The sequence below is a fragment of the Topomyia yanbarensis genome, chromosome 2 (assembly GCF_030247195.1).
Source record: "Topomyia yanbarensis strain Yona2022 chromosome 2, ASM3024719v1, whole genome shotgun sequence".
Lineage (NCBI taxonomy): Eukaryota > Metazoa > Arthropoda > Insecta > Diptera > Culicidae > Topomyia > Topomyia yanbarensis.
Window position 1 is genome coordinate 125434614 of NC_080671.1, and position 22131 is coordinate 125456744.

The 22131-nt window shown below is 36.0% G+C and overlaps 1 protein-coding gene across 1 annotated transcript in view; it reads left to right on the forward strand.

Annotated features, from left to right (window-relative positions):
• The first annotated feature begins 2049 nt into the window (after positions 1 to 2049).
• The window catches only part of LOC131680899 (proton-coupled zinc antiporter SLC30A2-like), a 45847-nt gene continuing 25765 nt past the window's right edge, over positions 2050 to 22131 (forward strand). The window contains exon 1 of the mRNA XM_058961615.1: positions 2050 to 2572. Coding sequence (XP_058817598.1) covers positions 2456 to 2572 — 117 coding nt within the window. The 5' untranslated portion in view covers positions 2050 to 2455. The remainder of the gene's footprint in view (positions 2573 to 22131) is intronic.

Here is a 22131-nt window from a genome sequence, read left to right on the forward strand (position 1 = left end):
CTCACAGATGGCGCTAACAATACAAAAATGGGAAGCTGATTTAAAATTGAAACTTTTTTGAAATTTCTAGCAAGTTAAGGATTTCGGGCGGTGCAGGTTCGTCCCTATATGATATCAAAATGTTTTCAAAATACAAACGCGATAACACTAGTTTACAAATTTCAAAAAGTTGTGATATCCTCAACATTTCTTTATCATTGTCATAGTAAAATGGCCCGCTGAAAACGAAAATGCGGTTGAAAAAATTCTGTATGGAACAGATTTTGAGATATTGCGAAAAAAACCATTTTTGTATTTTTAAAAATTGGCTCTTCACTTCATCACAAATATCTCCAGTTATAATCTACCGATTTTAATGATTTTATTTATTTTTATTTTTTAAAGTTCATTTGAGACTAAGTTTGTCCAGTCAAATCGGTCCAGTGATAACTGAGAAATGGATTCTCTTATTCTGAATTTGGATACTTCCGCCGGGGCTTCCGGAACCATCGAAGGTAGCCAATGTGGCCTATGCGACTTTAAATGATTATTAGTGACCTAGAGCTACAAATCCAAGCTGTTGCTGTCACATTTTGGAAAAATTTTAACCTTTTTACATTCATCGCTGTATACGTCGAAATCGGGATTGGCTGTGGGTTAATCCTACTTGTAATTCCGGAACCGGAAGTCGGATGGCTTATAAATTCAATAGCAGCCAATGGGAACGTTATACCTTTCATTTGAGACCAAGTTTGTAAAAATCGGTAAAGAATTCGTTGATAAATAGCTATGACCTTAACTTAGGGACTTGGCCAGTTCCCCGGAGGCATCAAGAACCGTCATAGGTGGCTAATGTGGTCTAAGCGACTTCGATGGGTCATCAATGATCTTGATACGCTAATCCAAGTAATGTTGCACACATTTTAATAAGTATTGCATCATTTGTACATCATGGTGGTATCAGTTTGTATGGGAATTTGATGTGTGATCGTACTCTTCAGAATGGTATAGAATTCCGTAACTCCGCGGAAATCGGATCAATAATAAAATCAATAGCGACCGATGCGTATTTCATTTGAGACTAAATTTGTACAAATCGGTCCAGCCATCTCGGAGAAAAATCGGTGAGATTGTTTGATTCATGCATACATACATACACACATACAGACATGTTCCGATCTCGACGAACTGAGTCGAATGATATAATAGATTCAGCCTTGCGCGCCTTGGTTAAAAAGTCGAAATTCCAACCGATTGCATAACCTTGGTATATACGGAAGGCAAATCTCTGAAAAATTGATTTTTTGTATGTTAACTCATAACTTCTATATTTTTATTTCGATTGCAATGAACAACCACTCATTACTTCTGTAATTGATCATATTTTAATACCCACGCATAAAAAATATTTAAAAAATCGTACTTCTTTGAGTAATTCACAGTCAAATAAAAAGAAAATCCAAAATTTTGCAGAAAATGGCAATTATTTTTTATTTTTTTTTTTTTTTGCAGAAAATGGCAATTTTTTTTTTAAATCATTAAAATCGGTAGATTACAATCGGTAGATTATTTGTGATAAAGTGAAGAGCCAATTTTTAAAAATACAAAAATGGGTTGTTTCGCAATATCTCAAAATCTGTTCCATACAGCATTTTTTCAACCGCATTTTCGTTTTCAGCGCATTTTCGTTTTACTATGGACATGATAAAAATCACTGTAAACTAGTGTAATCAATAAGAAATGTAATTTGATGTGTTACACAAACTGAAATGGAAACCCATTCAGACCTACCAATAAGTGATCTGCACCACACTACATCCCTTCTGGCTGGGGTAGATTCATCGTGTCGCGCCAACCATTCATCGTGGAGCCATCAAACCATGTTCAGTGCCACTGACTGCCGTTGTTACTGGTTGGAAGTTACACTTCATTCGTGGCGGTAAACTTACGGCGCAACAACATTTGTGTGCTTTACTGATTTGAGCTTTCCACAATCTGATTGTACCGAGTTCCATATAAAATATATCGGTCGAGCGGAGAGGTTCATTCAGTATCATTCAGTATCGTTTGTACGCCGGTTGAATCGAGGCGGTTGGCAAATTGAAGCCCATGCGCAGACCCGTTCGGTTAGCGTTTGCGTGTGAAACCCTCTTTTGAGTGCTCCATTATTTTGTTGTGATCGACGTGATAATTTTTAAGCTCGCCACCAAGAAGAAAGAACTGATAAAAAGCAGGTTTTACCATTTGAAACTGCGGTTTGGCGACCGCGATCGCAGTATTTAGTGCAGTGTGACGTCGGATACACAAATTGGTCATCACAGATAGACCTCAAGTTGCAAAACAGTGATCTCGGTGTGTGCTGAAGTAATCAAGTGCCGTTGGTGATTGATCTGAAAATCATTGATAGCGTAGTGAAGATTACCGGTTTGCAAGTCATTCGTTTGCTTGTGTAATAGTATTTAAAAAAAAAACAAAAATGTCGGTATATCTAGAAGTTAGCACAAACTGTGACGACGAAATGTACGAGAATGAAAACGGAGTGATTAATTCATCCAGCCAGCAGAATCTACTGTCGCTCCAGAGCATAACTAGTGTAGGTTGCATCAAGCATGGTGAAAACGTTAACATACATACGAGAACGAGAAAGTATAAAAACAAGCCTGGTGGCTTCAAAGCTGTCGACTGCGACTGCGACATGTAATGCCTAATCGTCATCATTCGTAAAACAATACACGCCATGCTGCATATCAGACAAGCTGAGTAGCAAAGGCATACAAACTTTTTATCGTAACTATGTATGTAGGTTTCTAAACCACAAAGGGTAATGTTTCCCGAGCCTGAGTACACTGGGCCAAACTGTTTGCAAACTTTGCCTTGAGAGCTCAAAAAATCTAATTAGGTACTTACTATTGTTGGCTTATCTGTACCTACTCAAGATATCAAGGCTTGAATGGTTGTGTTATGGCTGCGGTTAGCTGGGACAGGTTTCGATGGAGCATTTTCAAAATTCTACCACACTTTGTTACGCCAGCTGACCAATTAACTAACCGTCTCAGGTGCATTATTCGATGAATGAACCTCGGAGTACCTCAATAGTAAACAAATTATGATGTCACATTGTCGTGTGGTCGCCAGTTAGTTTCAACGTGTTTTCTACTCTTACAGTATCGATTGTTGAGTCCATCGGGTGCTATAATTTCTTTCGATTTTTGGGCTTATCAATACAATGTTGTCTTCACATCGATTTGTTTAACGTTGCATCAATTAGTCGGGTACTGAAGCGCATGATGAGACTCGAGGCGAAATGATGTTAGCGCACGTGACAAACATAGGGTAGACGGTCCCATGTTTTTCACATTAGATCGGAATTTGCGTTCATCTCATTGCTCTTCGATAATACCTCTTTCTCTCTCTCACTCACTCACTTTTTTACCTGTATAAGTAAAGTGTCAAACAGAATGTTCCGTCACTGTCACAGTGTCTGACCCAATTTGAAAAGTTTCAATGAGCTCGTGACGCTACCGAAAGCAATCCATGATTTAGCGGACATGTCAAACTAAGCCATGACGCTCTATCACTGACGGAGCATTCTATTGAACTCTTAAGACTCTCAGTTCTGCGTTAAGGTTAGTTAAGGTTACAATGTGTAACTGATACCGATTTTTGTGTAATTCAATTCTTTAAGCAAAATAAAGTATTTGTATTAAATAATTGATTAAATTAGTTGTACACAATATGGTTATCAATCAAACTTTTCCATGAAATATTTAATTTTTATTTATGTATAAGTATATTTAAATGTCACCAAGAACATTTGATGCTTATCAACAAACGCATATTTATATTTGACAACGTTGTGCGTGCTCGAGAGGGTAGGGGAACCGGGGGCAAGTCCGACACCGTGGGTAAGCCCGACACCCCACGACTTTTCCCAGATAACAAATTTTAAATCATACAATAATAACAGGATATCATTAGTACGATTATTTTGAGCAATTCGAGACACATAGATGTCATATAGATTCATCCAACGTCACAAAATAAACAAAACATGCGAAAGGAAAGTTGATGCGCACTTGGATGTTATTTTTAGTTGAAACATTTTATAGTGCTAACAGCACAAAAGCTTTGGAAATAACCAGTATTTTTGCCGCACATTCTAATCTGCTCTCCATGTCATTATTTATCTGTGTTGAGGATAAGTTTGAGTATTCCAACACTGTTTATTAGGCATTTAACAAAAATGTGCACTGTTGGGGTAAGACCAACAGTTTTAGGAGGGGTAAGATCGACACGCTGTTTAGATGGTTGAGTTCATTTTTGATTCAATGCGAACGACTGGGAGTTGTTTATGGTATTCAATTACACTATTATAACATCATGTTAATATTTGAAATTCACGGAAACTCTGGTATTTGCATTTATTCCCTGTCATTATTGTCTTAAACCGACCAAAAAATTAAAAATCTACTTGAGCGCAATTCATAGTTTTATTATAAAACGAAAGGAAAAAGGATCTAATCTAATACGAGATTCTAAAATGATATTGAAGAACAATTTCCATCGGCTGCCGATTTTTGATAAACAGAGTTCCGAAAAATCATAACACGAACCGTATAGCTTACTACAAAAGCGTATGTTACTTCTAAGTGAATGAATCCTAGTAACAGGGGATATATTCTTTTTGCAAAACGGATCTTACTCCTTAAAATGGATTCACGAGCGACAATAAAACTTGAAAAGATTAAGGGGGAAATACCATAATACAAACCAAGTGTTGAACATTAATTATTCACACCACACATTTGTATGCTCTTCCTCTTGCTACGCGACGAAATTCCAGAAAGCATGCATTTGCATCACGCATACTCATATACTCATAATTACACTTTATCACACATACACAACACAATTTTAATGAAAAAAATGGGACAAAAAGCAAGCTAACAAGGATGTCGCTCTTGCCACTTCGGGGTGTCGGTCTTACCCGCAGCGTTTTTAAAATGATATTTCTCTCCATTTTTTGGCAACCAATAATTTTTAATGAATCCAATTTTTTGAAACGCTGAAAAAATTATATCTTGTTAAGAACCATCTAAACAAGGATTATGCACAGAATATACAATTTTTGGAGCTTTGTGGTATTTTAGAAAAATGATTGCGCTTAATGTGTCGGGCTTGCCCCCGCTTCCCCTATGTGAACTGAGCTCTGTAATCAGATGAAAAGCGTAAGGAATAAGAAATAAGTCACATCATTAATTTCGAGATAAGTAAACGTTCAACCATTAATAACACTCCAAATCAGTGGTTCTCAACCTTTTTCGTACCTCGGACCCCTTAGAAATTGCCCTGGATTGCTGCGGACCTCCACGGATAAACATCGATTTTATATGCTATCAATATGTTATTTTCAGTTTGACAAGACTTGAAATTCCAATCAATCGCTCGGAAAATATATTTTCCCCAGCAATGACTCCACGACCCCCCGGTGGGTCCGCGGACCCCAGGTTGAGAATCACTGCTCCACTGTTTAACAGCTTAAATGAGCTGAGCTGAACTGTGGGACCACCACTGGCTGCTACTCCGTTATCGATCTGGACTAGCTGAAGTTGCACAGGTAGATAAGTTGCACAAGTAGATAATTATGTTTGGGAGTAGCGAAACATCTTTCAATGTGCAACTCCTGGTAATCCTAAAGTGTTTATGGATCAATACCGACGCCGCCCAGCCCAGAACGTAGATCGCGGAAGCAAAAGGGAAGGAATGTTAGTCCGATACTTTCTTTTGCTAAAGACCGTATATACTGCTGCCCACTCCACAAGTATCACGGGAGGAGGATATTTTTTGTTAGTAAGTTGGATTCTACTTCTTCTTTACCGACGCCAGAGAGGTGACTCCACTCTATCTGGATTAGATATCGATCCATCAACTCATGGAACGGGGACCAACGACTACACTTCCCTTCCTAAGGAAGACGTGACCACAGATTTTTGCACCTCAGAAAAATCTCAAGAACCCAGGTCAATTGGAATGAATGGCGGTCACGCTTACTACTCAACCACCAGCGCCGTATATAATATGGTTAACAGTTTAAATGATTGATGAAATGCATTCGTTTTGTTGTTTTCCTCACTTTAAAATTAGTCATCGGATAAAGAGATTAATAGAGTAACTGAGATTAATTAGGGAGCGTCTACCCTATGTACTAAAGCACGTGGTCTTTACTGTATAATAATCCAATGCACCAATACATGCGCGATCTTTCGTCTTATTGTTGTTGTACAGTGTACATCAATAAAAGAATTCTTGCCAGTAAAGCGAATAGTAGATTCACTACCTACTCATTTTTACTATCTCCAGGCTAAATGAAACGCTTTTCATTAAACAATAATGAGATAGTCTGGAGACGAGCGTGATGTACGACTGAGTTTACTCATCTGCCGAAAGGTCAAAATGCGCAAGTTCATGTCTCCATGCGCTACACCAAAGGTTGTTAATAACATTGTAAAATGAGATTTTTAATATATTTTTTGAGTTTAGTCTGTGCACAATTAAACTATCTAAAAAACAGTATTTTACTTGTGTACACAACATTATAATTTGTTATGTCTTCGTGCACGGAAATTTGGAAAACATAGTTTTCAAAAAATGGGATTTATAGCTTTAAAAATCAAAAAAATCAAATTGAAAGAAACTTACAGACATGAGATGATAATCAGCCATACTCTGAAACTTTGCAAGAATATTCTCTGATAGTAATTCTAACGATTGAAGCAGAAAAATCAACTTTTCAAGCTAACTGCTAGGGAAACACCCTTAATTCAGATGATCAACAGTAGGCGGCCATGTCTCAAATAGAAAAATTTTAAAATATAAGTTTTTGCTGTAAGCAGATAGAGTTTCCGCCATATTGCAGAAATTGCTTGGCCAAGAGTGGTAAAGAGCTATAGGGTTTATCAGTGGGGTTCAATATTCCTTTAGAAGTGAAAAATCCAGGATGCTTACTAATTTGTGTTGTGATTGCATTGTGATGTCATTTTCCATTTTCCCGCCTTTTCCTTCCATCTCTCTTTCTTTTCCCACGTTGAGATGATATCATCAAATTATCTAATAAGGGTACATCCATAAATGCTGCGTCATTTATGAATGGACCCTAAATGTTTGAATTTTCAATTATGCCGCAACGCCTCTTATGTATGCTCTGAATGTACTGAAAACCTCAACTGCAGTTTTTCTCGTTTTCATTTACGCGGTTTTCATTTACGCGGTTTTCATTTACGCGGTTTTCATTTACGCTGCATGTATCCCCCGCGTAAAAAAACCTGAGTATATTGAATTTAGATTCGATTTACTGGTTTCCTCAGTGAGCAACGGATGCCCAACCCACGCACACTGAGCCAAGACTACACCTAGTTCCTCTAAACCGACAGCCAGCATCACAGCGTCTTGTGTTGGTACGTCGTTTCCCTATCCGATGGATCTGCCACATTGGCAACTACATATAAACTCCATTAATCACGAAATTAGCTCCAATGACGTGCATTTCAGCCATTGCCATTATCGATTGAAACTGGATACGTTTCCGCAATGATTGCAATGTCACACTTAGTTTTAGTCGTTGACCTTAGCCGCTGGTTCTCAATCACCTTTTTGTACGCTGGCCATATTGGTCCTCCCATCAGATGTACTTTCCAGATCTCTGGCAATGAGTTCTTTTTCCTAGTCTTATCTGTACAGCTGTGGTTGCCGAATCCCATGCCATGCATTAAAAGGGTTCTCTCTATTTGTTCGGTATCTCCAGAGTCCAATACTTGCTTTCAGCTGTGTGATAGCTTCGGTCATCGGAAGCCGTATCGATGCCATCAGCTGTACACCTTCCTCATCCAATTAACTTTAGAGCATCCATTAAATCGCATTGTTCCTTCAGCAATCTTCTCCGCACGTTTTATGTTGTGATATCGCTCAGGTTCCTGCACACCACTGTCATTGTTTCGTGGGATAAAGCCCTTAAGGTCACTTCCTTGCCTAACAACTTTTCGATGGGTGTCTGCAAGGCTAAGCTCTTGATGTGCGAGCTCGGAATAGAGAATTAGCGAAGTATATTATTATTTGGAGTTTTGTTGTTTCATTCAAAATTTCATAAATTTTTCATTTGTTTCCTTGAATCATTCGAATTTTGAAACAATCGGAGGAAAACAATCTCTACCCTCAATGCACAGTGGTCGACGTTTTTACAGGAAATTATATTTACCGTAAAACCTGCTTGTGGTGTTGTTTCTTATACACTTAAAGTGATAAAAATAAAATCCATAAAATTGGCAAAAGTTCATCTAAACTCACTCGGAAACATAAGTCGAACCAAGTTATCAAGTACTATCACATTGTTGCAATTGCACATCTATGAGTAGGATTTCCCACAGCTCTACTATATTATACAGTTAACACAATGAAACCAATAATATAATCTACATCGTCTCCTGATAAGACACCAATCGCCATCGTACACATCGTGTGTGGTTTGTTCGCACGTTTAGTTTATCACCTGATAAATATACCCAGCTATTGATGAATATAGCTAACTCTTCTGTGATTGTAACTCTGTCCAGGTGGCAAACAAACCAGGCGTTTTCAGACATTGCTTAGAGTTTGGACATTTTTAGGCATTTTTGATTTTATATTATGTGTTATGTTTGTCCGGTTGAGAAAATTTTTATTCTTTTTTCGTCGAAGCTAAGCCAAAATCCATGTGAATTGTCAAATGAGTAAGCAGCGGGTCCACCTCGCACCTGTCTGGGACATTCAACAGTAATTGATTACACAGTGTTCCTAAAACCGTTATTAACTAAAAAAAATGACCATAAATTTGGCATACGGCATTCGAAAGATACAGTATCCAAGCATCTTCTCAGTGAATTTCAAAATGATCCATCGAGGGATTCGAGAGATATGGCGATTTGAAGTTTTATGATACGTTTCATAAGGCTACCAGCAAACACCCACGGGTTTGGTCCAATCTCTATGAACAAAAAAATATTTGTCTACTTATTTAGTACATGGCATTCAAAAGATATAGTAATCAAGTATATTCCCTGCAAGTTTGGAAATATTTCATTGACGGAATCGAAAGTTATAACGGTTTTGGATGTGGTATGCGGTCATAGATGGGTTTTCTACCAGACTTCAAGCGTGAATCCATGTTTGTCCATTGACTATTTAGATCGTTTATACGTGTCGCGATTTTTAAAGGAAACCCTTACCATTTTATTACATAAATATAATGTATAAATGGTGTTATTAATATGGTGCACTGAAAAAATATGAAAATAGGGTTGTCTACCAAACGTTAAATATAATGTGTAATTTAAAAAAATAGATGAAAGCTGGAATGTTTACTTCAAAAGGCCATATCTCAAAGATATGTTCACTGATTCTATTTATTTTTTCATTATTGAACAGGTAGACGTTTCATCGTAAATTTTCATCAAGAAGAATATAAAATAGAGTTGTTTCATAGACAATATAATTGGTCTCAACTATATGTATTATAATTATTTAGTGATTATTTTTGTATTAAAAATAGCGGTCTATCAATTTTTATATACTAGTTGATTGCAATTGCTGTTTACTACAAATTATGGATATATGAAATGTTAAAACTAACACAGTCGTGATTCGGTGGTCGCTCAATTTTTAACAGAAGCCGCTTTTTAGTTGGACATCCGCTAGTTGGTCCATTGTCGACATCTGAATGTCAAATGCTCATGTTAGATTCAATTCGACAATAAAACTGACAATAGTTAGAGATATGAGCAGATGAACTTGTACTAATAACATCCCCTTTGATCCCCCTACTAATAACATCCCCCAGTTTTAACATCTGTCAACCCAACCAGCGAATCACGATTGTACAAAATTTCCAACAAAAACCGTATCATAACATAAATTGATCTGAATCAGCAAATACCTTCATATTTTTGAATATATGTATTGAATTTATGGTTTTATTTTTCCATGATTTGTAGTTTGCGTTCGTTGCATTCAATTAATGTATAGAAATTGATAGGTCGTCGTTTTGAATATAAAGATATTTACTAAATAGTGATAATACATATAGTTGAGGATAATTAAGTTTTCTATTGTTTGAAGTAGCCAACTCTATTTTATATTCTTCTTGATGAAAATTAACGATGAAACGTCTACCTGTTCAATAATGAAAAAATAATTAGAATCAGTCAACATACCATTGAGATATGGCCTTTTGAAGTAAACATTCCAACTTTCATCTTTTTTTTTAAATTACACATTATATTTAACGTTTGGTAGACAACCCTATTTTCATATTTTTTCAGTGCACCATATTAATAACACCATTTGTACATTATATTTATGTAATAAAATGGTAAGGGTTTCCTTTAAAAATCGCGACACGTATAAACGATCTAAATAGTCAATGCACAAACATGGATTCACGCTTGAAGTCTGGTAGAAAACCCATCTATGACCGCATACCACATCCAAAACCGTTATAACTTTCGATTCCGTCAATGAAATATTTCCAAACTTGCAGGGAATATACTTGATTACTATATCTTTTGAATGCCATGTACTAAATAAGTAGACAAATATTTTTTTGTTCATAGAGATTGGACCAAACCCGTGGGTGTTTGCTGGTAGCCTTATGAAACGTATCATAAAACTTCAAATCGCCATATCTCTCGAATCCCTCGATGGATCATTTTGAAATTCACTGAGAAGATGCTTGGATACTGTATCTTTCGAATGCCGTATGCCAAATTTATGGTCATTTTTTTAGTTAATAACGGTTTTAGGAACACCGTGGATTAGATTATTTGGCCAGTGCAATTAACTAACTAAATCCACTTGGTACCAGAATTCTCATGAAGAGCTTACTACTGTAATCCTGGTAATTAGTTGATAGCGGACTTTCAAAAACCAAAAAAATGATTATTTAATACGCAAATGACGAAACAAATCTATATTTATCTATCTATGTTTTATTAGCAATCATAGCCATTGTTAAACTTCGCAAGAGGATTTAAAGCATCTTTGATGTGTAACTAGTATCTATCAACTTTCTGTTTGATGCTGAAACAGAGGTGTTTTAAAATAGAAAAGTTTCGAATAAAGGAACCCGGGGTAATTGACAGTTAGAGCAAGTTGGCAGAGTCCCCCTTACACTATTTTTATTAGTCATGACGCTATTATTCATTGTGTACCCCAAGTAATGTGAAATGCATTTTCCAATGTGTTTATGTTGCATAACATTTAGTTTTGTAGAAGTTTTGGGCGATTTTGTGTTTTCGAACATAATATGTCAATTTTCAAAATTTCATGCAACTTGAATTTTTTTTTATGGTGAGTTTTAATCTATGCCAAGAATGATTATATTTTTCGATAGTGCCTGAAAAGTGCTTTCAGTATCCGTATAGATAATATAGCTAACCACAAACGAAAATTGTTTTTAATTTTTTTTTAAATCGCGCGGGGCAAGTTGGCGGTAATATTTACGGTGCAAAACTAATCATAAATAATTTTTAGTTCCGGAATTCACTCCAAGACAAGAAAACCTATTTCTTGTGTATCGCGTCAATGCAAGGCACATTCGCTTCAGCCTGAAGAATTTCGAAAATTTGCTTTTAAATGAGAAGTACGCGATGAAATCTAAATGCCCTAAATACCGGGGTATTGGGAATGAAATATAATAGAAAGTGTTGATAACAGTATTATTGAAAAGACATTCAGTACGTACAATAAGAACTCCTGGCGTGATTGAATTTCCATTTGATTGCTTATTTTGTAACGTACCGCTAACGCTCATTACATACCCCCAACTTACCCCGAGGCCGGGTTTCGTTAACCGCCAACTAGCCCCGGGCTCCCCTACTCTTGCGCGTGGACAGCTCTTCATGTTCGTCGCAAAGCACTCGATTTTTGTTATTTCTACGAATATTACGTATAACTCAACTTCTCCGGATGCAGTATACAAAAATTTCATTGCGACATCGATTTTTTCCAACACTGAACAAAAAGTCCTATTGGCGTTGCCTACACAAGCTTATTGCTTAAATCCGCAAATCACACAAACCTGGCCAATCGCAATGGTGCATTACAACAGATAGATTATAGTTGACGCAAAATATTTACGCCTCCGTAGGAGATAATGTGCTGATTCGATGCCGCAGGTGCGATCTCTTGTTTTTTTATATATTTATATTTTTCCATAGGATATTACTGGATCGCACTAAGCCAAACTGCCTGAATCAACCTGGACTCCCTGATTTTACAAAACAAATCCTGTCATCTTGTGCAAACTGGAAATACCCACATAATTGTCAGGTGTGAGGTTTTATCACGCGCTATACGCTTCGCGTTGCTGCTGTTAGAGTGCATTTTTTCGCTTTAGTCGATTGTCTGTTTATTTTTACTATTGACAAACATTGACCCATTTTACAATCTAATTAAAGCTGCAGACGTACAAATACGAGATTTTGAAATGTAGCTGCTTAGGAAATTATGAAATTACGAGTAAAAGTAATTATTATATAATTATTGCAATCCGTTCGACTCTTTATAAAGTAGGTGTATTTTGAACTTCCTTACGATTCATCAAAATGAGCATTTTTGGATGTGACTGCGGCTTTGATTCTTTAAATAAAAAAACAACTTCCTTTTTTGCAAAAAAATAACATCAATACAAGTAAAGGATTAAACATTGTGAAACTGACAATAATACTCACGGAAATCGTTTAAAATACTCAATAACATATATACGCGAACGGAGGTCTTAGTGGAATGTACGTAATGTTTCAAAGATTTTCTTCCATTTAATTCCACTATGTTTTACATTTCTTATAAAAGAAATGTATAGAATTCGCTCAAACTTTCAAGATTTTTTCCGAGGCCCGGAGGGCCGAGTCTTATATACCAATCGACTCAGCTCGACGATTTGGGACAATGTCTGTGTGTGTGTCTGTGTGTGTATGTAACGGACAAATTCTCATTCGTGTTTCTCAGCAATGGCTGAACCGATCTTATCCAAACCAAATTTAAATGAAAGAACTAAAAAACAGTATAAACGCTATTAATTTGTTTTTGATTCTGATGTTTAGTTTCCAAGATATGAATGCTTGAATGCGTAAAAATGGCGTTTTTCGCAGTTTTTTTTAATTATCTGCCGAAATTGACAATATAGATTAACAATTTATATGTTTTTAGATAGCTTTAACGAATACCTTTCGAACAAGCTATAGATTGTTGAAATCGGACTATTATCAAAAGAGATATTAAACATTAAATGCGGACGAAAGATTTTTATCATTTTCCATTGCCAGAAATATGACCAAAAACATGTAATCTATTATTAACGCCAAAACGGCTTATTTTAGGTCAATAGTATCTTCGGAGAATATAATGTAGGCAATATGCCCTTTCTTCTGGTATTGTGCTTTTGCTGATTAATCACCCTATGAGTGAGATATTTTCACAAATTTTCTTGGAAGTGATTATATCGAAATAATGTCTTCGGCAAATTTGTAGCTCTTACTTTTGCGAATAACTTTACTGAAGACTTCAAATATCTATTTTGAATACTTTAAAAGTTATGGCTTGTTGTTTGTGGATTACTCTTTGTCGCCTATTTATTGTTCAATATAGTAATAATCCATTGAAATAAGCCAAACAGTATTTCGATAAAACGAATTTTGTATTTCATTTTTGTATCTACAACCGCTAGAAATAATCACCGAACACTTCCAAGTTGTCTGGAAGGAACTTGATAACTTATAACCATCGGATCGATCTGAAACATATCGGAAAATGAGAAGCGAAATAAATTTCTCCAAGCAACGGCGTAGCCAAGAGAAGGTTTTGGGGTTGACCACCATACAACCACCGCCCCCCCCACCGCACCCAAAAAAAAATTGAATTGAAGTTGAAAATTTATTGATGCAGACTGATTTAATTCAATATTACAATAACAATTATCTGATCCGTACATTGATAACCTGTTGTTGATAAATTGTCGGAATGGGGTCCTGATATGTAACTGATCTATTGGTCTTGATTTCACAGTTGTCTAATAGCATCAATGTCAAATTCCTGCCTGAAAACATTCCAATAGAAAATTCCAGAGTTCTGTAATCAATCATAATCCTCAGATTTATTTTCAAATTGAGCTCGCTTTTGTAGAGATGTACTGTAATAAGGGTCTTTATTTAATAGGAAGCGAAGTTAAAATTGATTTAATGTCTATGAAACATAGAACTGCTCACCAAAAAAATGCATAACTTTCAACATTTGCCAAAAATGTTTTTGTCTTTCTCATTCACTCTAAAATTCGTCAATCTAATCCCGACCCGGAGGGCCGTGTCATGTGCCAATCGACTGAGTTCGTCGAAATCGGAAAATGTCTGTGTGTGTAGGTGTGTATGTGGAAAAAAATGTGACCTCTGTTTCTCAGAGATGGCCCGATTTGCATAAAGTTAGGCTCAAATGAAAGGTACAACCTTCCCATCGGCTGCTATTGATTTTTTTATTGATTGGACTTCCGGTTCCGGGGTTACGAGTTGAAGAGTGCAATCACGCAGCAAATTCCCATATAAACTGAAATGAAAAATTTTCAAAATCAAATTTGTATTTTTGATGCCAAATGACTTTAAAATGCATGAAACATTGAGATGTTTGACAAAAATTGACTTTTTTAGACTTTGGTACATTTTTGCCTTTCTCATATAGAAAGGTTATGCAATCACTCTAAAAATCTTCAATTATACCGGCCCGAGGGGGGTATGCAGTGAGGGGTTGCTACTTTAAAATTAAAACTAGTTTAAAATTTCTTAATAGGTTTAAAAATTCCGGCAGGACCTAGACCTCCCGGATCTTTCTCCATGATCTGCCGCTGGTTTCAAGCGATGTTTCAGTATCACATAGTATCTCAAGATCGTGGCTGTCGATCCATTGTATGTATGTGCAAATCGTACTGAACATGTAATATTCATTTCCACCATTGTATTGAATATAACCAGCCATGGAATCGTAGTCTGGACAAATGGGACAAGCACAATTGCACTACTAGGTGGATTAAAACAGGTTTTTATTTTGGGAATGCGTCGAGTTGAGACGAAAACGTAAGATGATTAATAACGAGGATAACACTTTCCGAATGTAGAGAGAAATTTATGAAAAATGACGATTTCCATTCGACTCTAGCAGTTCCTGATCGATTTTGATGAGCATTTAATTTTTGTTATATGACCAATTATATGTATAGGTCAAATGTTTAAAAACAGTAATTTAAGGTCAAGATAGCATCATTTTGAAACCGCCATTTTCGGAGGTTTAGTATCTTCGATGAGTTTTACAAACGTTAAACAGCGCATCATTTGATAAAATAATTTTGACGGTATATCGTCCAAGAAGTATTTATGGTGAATTTTCTCAGGTTAATATTCATGACTACAATAAAATCTCAACAAATTCGCTAAAGACAGGAGCTCTGTTACTATTTTCTGAAAAATTAATTCTGCATAATTTTAAAACTTCAAAAATTACGGTTTCGGAATTATGCCGTTTGGACAGTAAGATCGATTTTCACCAAACCCCCACCAAACCGAATTTCTGGCTACGCCGCTGATTTCAATTAAGTAGAAACAAAGTCGTTCTACACTCGTTCACAAGCAACTTTTTCGAATGCTGAATATCTATTATTATACATTGAAACCCCGATTTTATCAGCCAAATATGAATATATGTTTGATGGGCTCTAGCAGACGAACAAGACTGAATTCGAGTAAATCCTTTCTTGAGCATGTTTTCCTTATCATGAAGATGGAAATATGCAAAAATAAAAAGTTCATCATAATCAGAAATAGTTATCAGACTACATCAAGGGACGGGAAGAATATTTTAACAGCTTCAGTTTATTATAAAGAAAAAAAATTGCCCGATTTAGCCAATGTCCCCATTTTGTCAGCCTAAAATACACCATGAGGCTGATAACAATGGGTCTTTATTGTATGTATTATTCACTGTGTTTCACATTAATAGGTACATTTCATTTTTGGAGATTTTTTTATTGCATCGAACTACAACAATTTTTAGGTAGTTTTCAAGGGGTTATTTTATAGACTTCTTCCAAAATTTGGCGAACCTATTCCAATTCGTATATCAATTAATTGGTGTACTTGAGGGTTTATATGTTGCAGATAAAGAAAATACTGAAATTTTCAGCTTTTTTCCTACACAATATTACGAAAGCTTATTAATACATTTTTCCTAATAAGTTTGTGAAAATTATAAACTATTTGAAATTTTTTAATAGTTTAATTTTTTATTTAACCGTATTTTTGATAAATAGTGACCATCGCTTCACAACGTAGTCTATTTTTCATGGCTTGCGGTGAGCACGATCTCTCGAATTGCTGAACTGAAAATTATGGAATAGAAATTAATTTTTAGTATTCTTTACAGATTAAACTCGCCGCGCTGCCGATTTTCAGAGCACTGTGCACCCAGTGCATTAACGCAGGTGACGGAAGGTTATCGAAAAGTTTCGTGAAAATGAAAGTTCCAGTAATGATGATGATTTTCCCAAACGATTCGTTTTCGTGAGGTTTTTATTTGTTCTTTGGCATTAGGATTAGCGATAATAATTCAAATCAAGGATACTACTGGGAAGTCACCTTTAAAAAAAAACTAGATGTCGAAGTAAAATTTGGAACTATGCACGGATGCACTTCACAGATAGCGTGATATCAGGAGCTGCGATTTCATTTCAACGCTTTTTTGCAAAAAGGGCGATACTTACAAATGTAAACATATGGCTTTTTTCATACATGCGAATGAGGGCTTTGACAAATTAACCTAAAAATTTTGATTCTACGATATTGCTTTCTTAAACTACAGCAAAAAATACAACGGGCGAAACTGTATTTTTGTTTGTTTATTTAAAGTTTCACCCTCCACGCTCCATGCAAACAAATAGAGCGATACTTTTTTTGCTAGCAGTTTAGAGGCGAAACTGTTATTTTCGTATTTTTTTGGGATTATCAAGCTGATACCAGCTGTAAATAGTAACAATGATCGCTATTGAAAAAACCCGGACGAAATCGGTGGTGTAAAACGTTAGTTGTTGTAAAAAAACGTAAGGGCGATACTTCAATGCTGATAGGTGGGACCGAAAAAGTAAACAATCGCCAAAGGGGCTATACTATCATTTTGTCAATTTCAATAGCAAAAACAAAATTTAATTTAATAATTTCAAATACTTTATGAAGTTTTGGGTTTCGATCACTGAATCATGCAATCTAGGATGTAAAAACACAATAGTTCTTAAATATGAAATAAAACCAAATCTGGAAATAGTCACTGTTGATTTTCTTTGAATGGTATCACTGCTAGTAACGCCCTTTTCAAGAAAAAGCGTTGATTTCTTAGTTCTCAGTCGCATTGGAAATTTGAGTAAAGTATAAACTTCAAATCGATTCAAAAAAAAATTTCGATTTTTTTGGCTCGGTACAATATACCCCTTTAGGAAAATTCAGTTTTCCCACCACAATTTAGATATTTTATTAACAGAGCATTAACAATAATTCGTTGGTATGTCTATTTTATGGGTCATTTTTTCGCTTTCCCATTGATTTGGTTTAAGATTTCTAGCGAAGGATGTTGTCCTATGCTGATTTGAGCGATTCTCTGAGTCCTGCCACTATCCCATGTAGTATGTGTTATCAAAAACATCGCGAAGCATCAAGTTCTAAATGTTCTCAAACGATATAATATCCGAAGAGAGTGATAAGAGTTATAAGAAATGTCTCATCACACTGTTAGGTGGATTAAAAGCGTTTTTCAATGATAATTCAATGAATATTATGTTATTAAATTGTAACGTGAAGAAAATGGAATTCGATATCAATCTTAGAATGTCAAAATCACGAGCAGTAGCACGTAAAGGTATTCCCATTTGCATCGGAGCAATTCTTCGACGAATACTATATTCATTACATTTTTGTGTATTTCGTTTGAAATTATGAACCATTGCGCAAAAAAAATAATAAATAATAACAATAAAAATATTTTTCAATTTGATAAATAAACATTTTCTTAGCAAAAAAAGCGGTCGGATTTACTCTACTATTTAGAGGGCGGATTTGCCCCACCGCGTCACTTTTCATTACGATGCAATTAAAAAAAAAATTATGAAAAAAGGCTAAATTCATCTATGTACTTTGTAGGACTTTAATGAAAGAATTTAAATCCACTTACATTTTTCATGCAATCACTTTAACAATCAGAAATATCCTGTAGTCAATGATGCACAAAAATCTAATCAAAAGTTGTAAAAACACACTTATTGTCATTTGAGCATCTCAATGTAGACTAATAAAATGCTGTCATACCACCATTATGAATATTTTTGAGGCTCCAAACGACAACATTGATATTCGTTCGCGTTGTGCTTCCGATTTTCGATAACAGGGGGGTGTCGGGTTAACCCAACGGTCGGATTTGCCCCATCTTACCCTATATTTAAAATTACTTTCTCCAGCGACGCACATAGGACTTATGTTTTTATTCATGACGTTTTCAGCATTTTCTTATTTAAAAGTACGCTATTTCTTGAACAATAGAAATATTGAAAAATTCTACCAACGTTGTATAATATCGTTCTAAGGAATCGAGAAAGCTTTGGTTTTTGGCTCTAGCTTCAAAAGTCCTTTCCAACAAAAACTCGTCGCCGGCAAAATGTTGCACAGCCACCAACTTGTGATGAAATTACGGAAAAAAATCTTTTTTTTTTGAATTCACAACTAGTATTATAAATCTTATTTTACAGGATCTCAATTGATCAATTCAATACGCCAAGAAAAATTTCCGAAATACGCTAACACTAAAATTATAACTAACAATTCAGGAAATTTTTAAACCGCTTACTCTGGGAAATAAATTCGTGGTTGTAACAGATCTGCCATGAAATTGCTTTGAAAGTATCCCGTCAACGATATGCTTACAACGGTACTTTTAGCTCAGGAGTTTAAGTGAGCGAATTTGCTACAATATCCAAATACTCATATTTAACACAAAATCAAACCAAACTCATTTCATTACTGAGATTTTTCCTATAAAGATCACAAGTTGTTCAACGAACATTAAAGTTATTGAATTTAGATTCGATTTACCGATTTCCTCAGTGAGCAACGGATGCCCAACCCGCGCACACAGAGCGAAGACTACACCTAATTCCTCCAAACCGACAGCCAGCATCACAGCGTCTTGTGTTGGTACGTCGTTTCCCTATCCGATGAATCTGCCACATAGGCAACTACATATAAACCCCAATAATCACGAAATTAGCTCCGATGACGTGCATTTCAGCCATTGCCATTATCGATTGAAACTGGATACGTTTCCGCAATGATTTCAATGTCACACTTAGTTTTAGTCATTGACCATAACCTCTGGCTCTCAATCACCTTTTTGTACGTTGGTCATATTGGTCCTCCCATCAGATGTACTTTCCAGATCTCTGGCCTCTGGCAATGAGTTCTTTTTCCTAGTCTTACCTGTACAGCGGTGTTTGCCGAATCCCTTGCATTAAAAGGGTTTTCTCTATTTCCAGAGTCCAATACTTGCTTCCAGCAGTGTGCTAGCTTCGGTCATCGGAAGCCGTATCGGTGCCATCAGCTGTACACCTTCCTCATCCAATAAACTTTAGAGCATCCATCAAATCGCATTGTTCCTTCAGCAATCTTCTCCGCAAGTTTTATGTTGTGATATCGCTCAGGTTCCTGCACACCACTGTCACTGTTTCGTGGGATAAAGCCCTTAAGGTCACTTCCTTGCCTAACAACATTTCGGTGGGTGTCTGCAAGGCTAAGCTCTTGATGTACGAATTCGGAAGGGAGAATTTGAGACTATTCATAAATTACGTAACGCGTTTAGGAAGGGGAGGGGGTACGACAAGTTGTGACATATGGGGGAGGGGGAGTAAGCTAGATCGTTACGTAACATGTTTTCACAGAACAAAAACAAATTTTTCGAAGAATTTGTTACAGGGGAGGGGGATAGAGAAACTTGTGACAATTTGTTACATGGGGAGAGCGGGGAGTTAATTTTGGGCACTTTTCTCGTTATGTAATTTATGAATGGTCCCTTAGCGAAATGTATTATTATGTGGAATTCTGTTGTTTTATTCAAAATTTCATATTTTTTTCATTTGTTTCCTTGAATTATTCGAATTTTGAAACAATCGAAGGAAAACAAACGCTCAATGCACAGTGGTCGACGTTTTTACAGGAAATGATATTTACCGTAAAACCTGCTCACTAGCGAGGAGTTGTTTCTTATGCACTAAGTGATAGAAATAAAATCCATAAAATTGGCAAAAGTTCATCTAAACTCACTCGGAAACATAAGTCAAACCAAGTTATCAAGTACTATCACATTGTTGCAATTGCACATCTATGAGTAGGATTTCCCACAGCTCTATTATATTATACAGTTAACACAATGAAACCAATAATATAATCTACATCGTCTCCTGATAAGACACCAATCGCCATCGTACACATCGTGTGTGGTTTGTTCGCACGTTTAGTTTATCACCTGATAAATATACCCAGCTATTGATGAATATAGCTAACTCTTCTGTGATTGTAACTCTGTCCAGGTGGCAAACAAACCAGGCGTTTTCAGACATTGCTTAGAGTTTGGACATTTTTAGGTATTTTTGATTTTATATTATGTGCGTTATGTTTGTCCGGTTGGGTTGTTGAAAAATTTTATTCTTTTTCGTCGAAACTAAGCCAAAATCCATACGAATTGTCAAATGGGTAAGCAGCGGGACCACCTCGCACCTGTCTGGGACATTCAACAGTAATTGATTAGATTATTTAGCCAGTGCAATTAACAAACTAAACCCACTTGGTACCAGAATTCCCATGAAAAGCTTACTACTGTAATCCTGGCAATTAGGTGATAGCGGACAAAAACCAAAAAAAAAAAGATTATTTAATACGCAAATGACGAAACAAATCTATATTTATCTATCTATGTTTTATTAGCAATCATAGCCATTGTTGAACTTCGCAAGAGGATTTAAAGCATCTTTGATGTGTAACTGGTACCTATCAACTTTTTGTTTGATGCTGTAAGAGGTGTTTTCAAATAGGAAAGTTTCGAATAAAGGAACCCGGGGCCCCAAGTAATGTGAAATGCATTTTCCAATGTGTTTATGTTGCATAACATATAGTATTGTAGAAGTTTGGGGCGATTTTGTGTTTTCGAACATAATATGTCAATTTTCAAAATTTCATGCAACTTGTATTTTTTATGGTGAGTTTTAATCTATGTCAAAAATGATTATATTTTTCGATAGTGCCTGAAAAGTGCATTCAGTATCCGTATAGGTAATATAGCTAACCACAAACGAAAATTGTTTTTAATTTTTTTAAATCACGCGGGGCAATTTGGCGGTACTATTTACAGTGCAAAACTAATCATAAATAATTTTTAGTTCCGGAATTCACTCCAAGACAAGAAAATCTATTTCTTGTGTATCGCGTCAATGCAAGGGACATTCACTTCAGCCTGAAGAATTTCGAAAATTTGATTTTAAATGAGGAGTACGCGATGAAATCTAAACGCCGGAGTATTGGAAATGAAATATAATGGAAAGTGTTGATAACAGTATTATTGAAAGAACATTCAGTACGTACAATAAGAACTCCTGACGTGATTGAATTTCCATTTGATTGCTTATAACGCTCAATACATACCTCCAACTTACCCCGAGGTCGGCTTAAGTTAACCGCCAACTAGCCTCGGGCTCCCCTACTCTTGCGCGTGGACAACTCTTCATGATCGTCACAAAGCACTCGAATTTGGTTATTTCCACGAATATTACGTATAATTCGACTCTTCCGAATGCAGTATACGAAAGTTTTATTGCGACATTCGATTTTTTCCAACACTAAACAAAAAGTCCTACTGGCGTTGCCTACACATGCTTATGGCTTAAATCCGCAAACCAAACAAACCTGGCCATTCGCAATGATGCATAACAACAGATAGATTATAGTTGACGCAAAATATTTGCGCCTCCGGAGTTGAAAATGCGCTGATGCGATGCCGCAG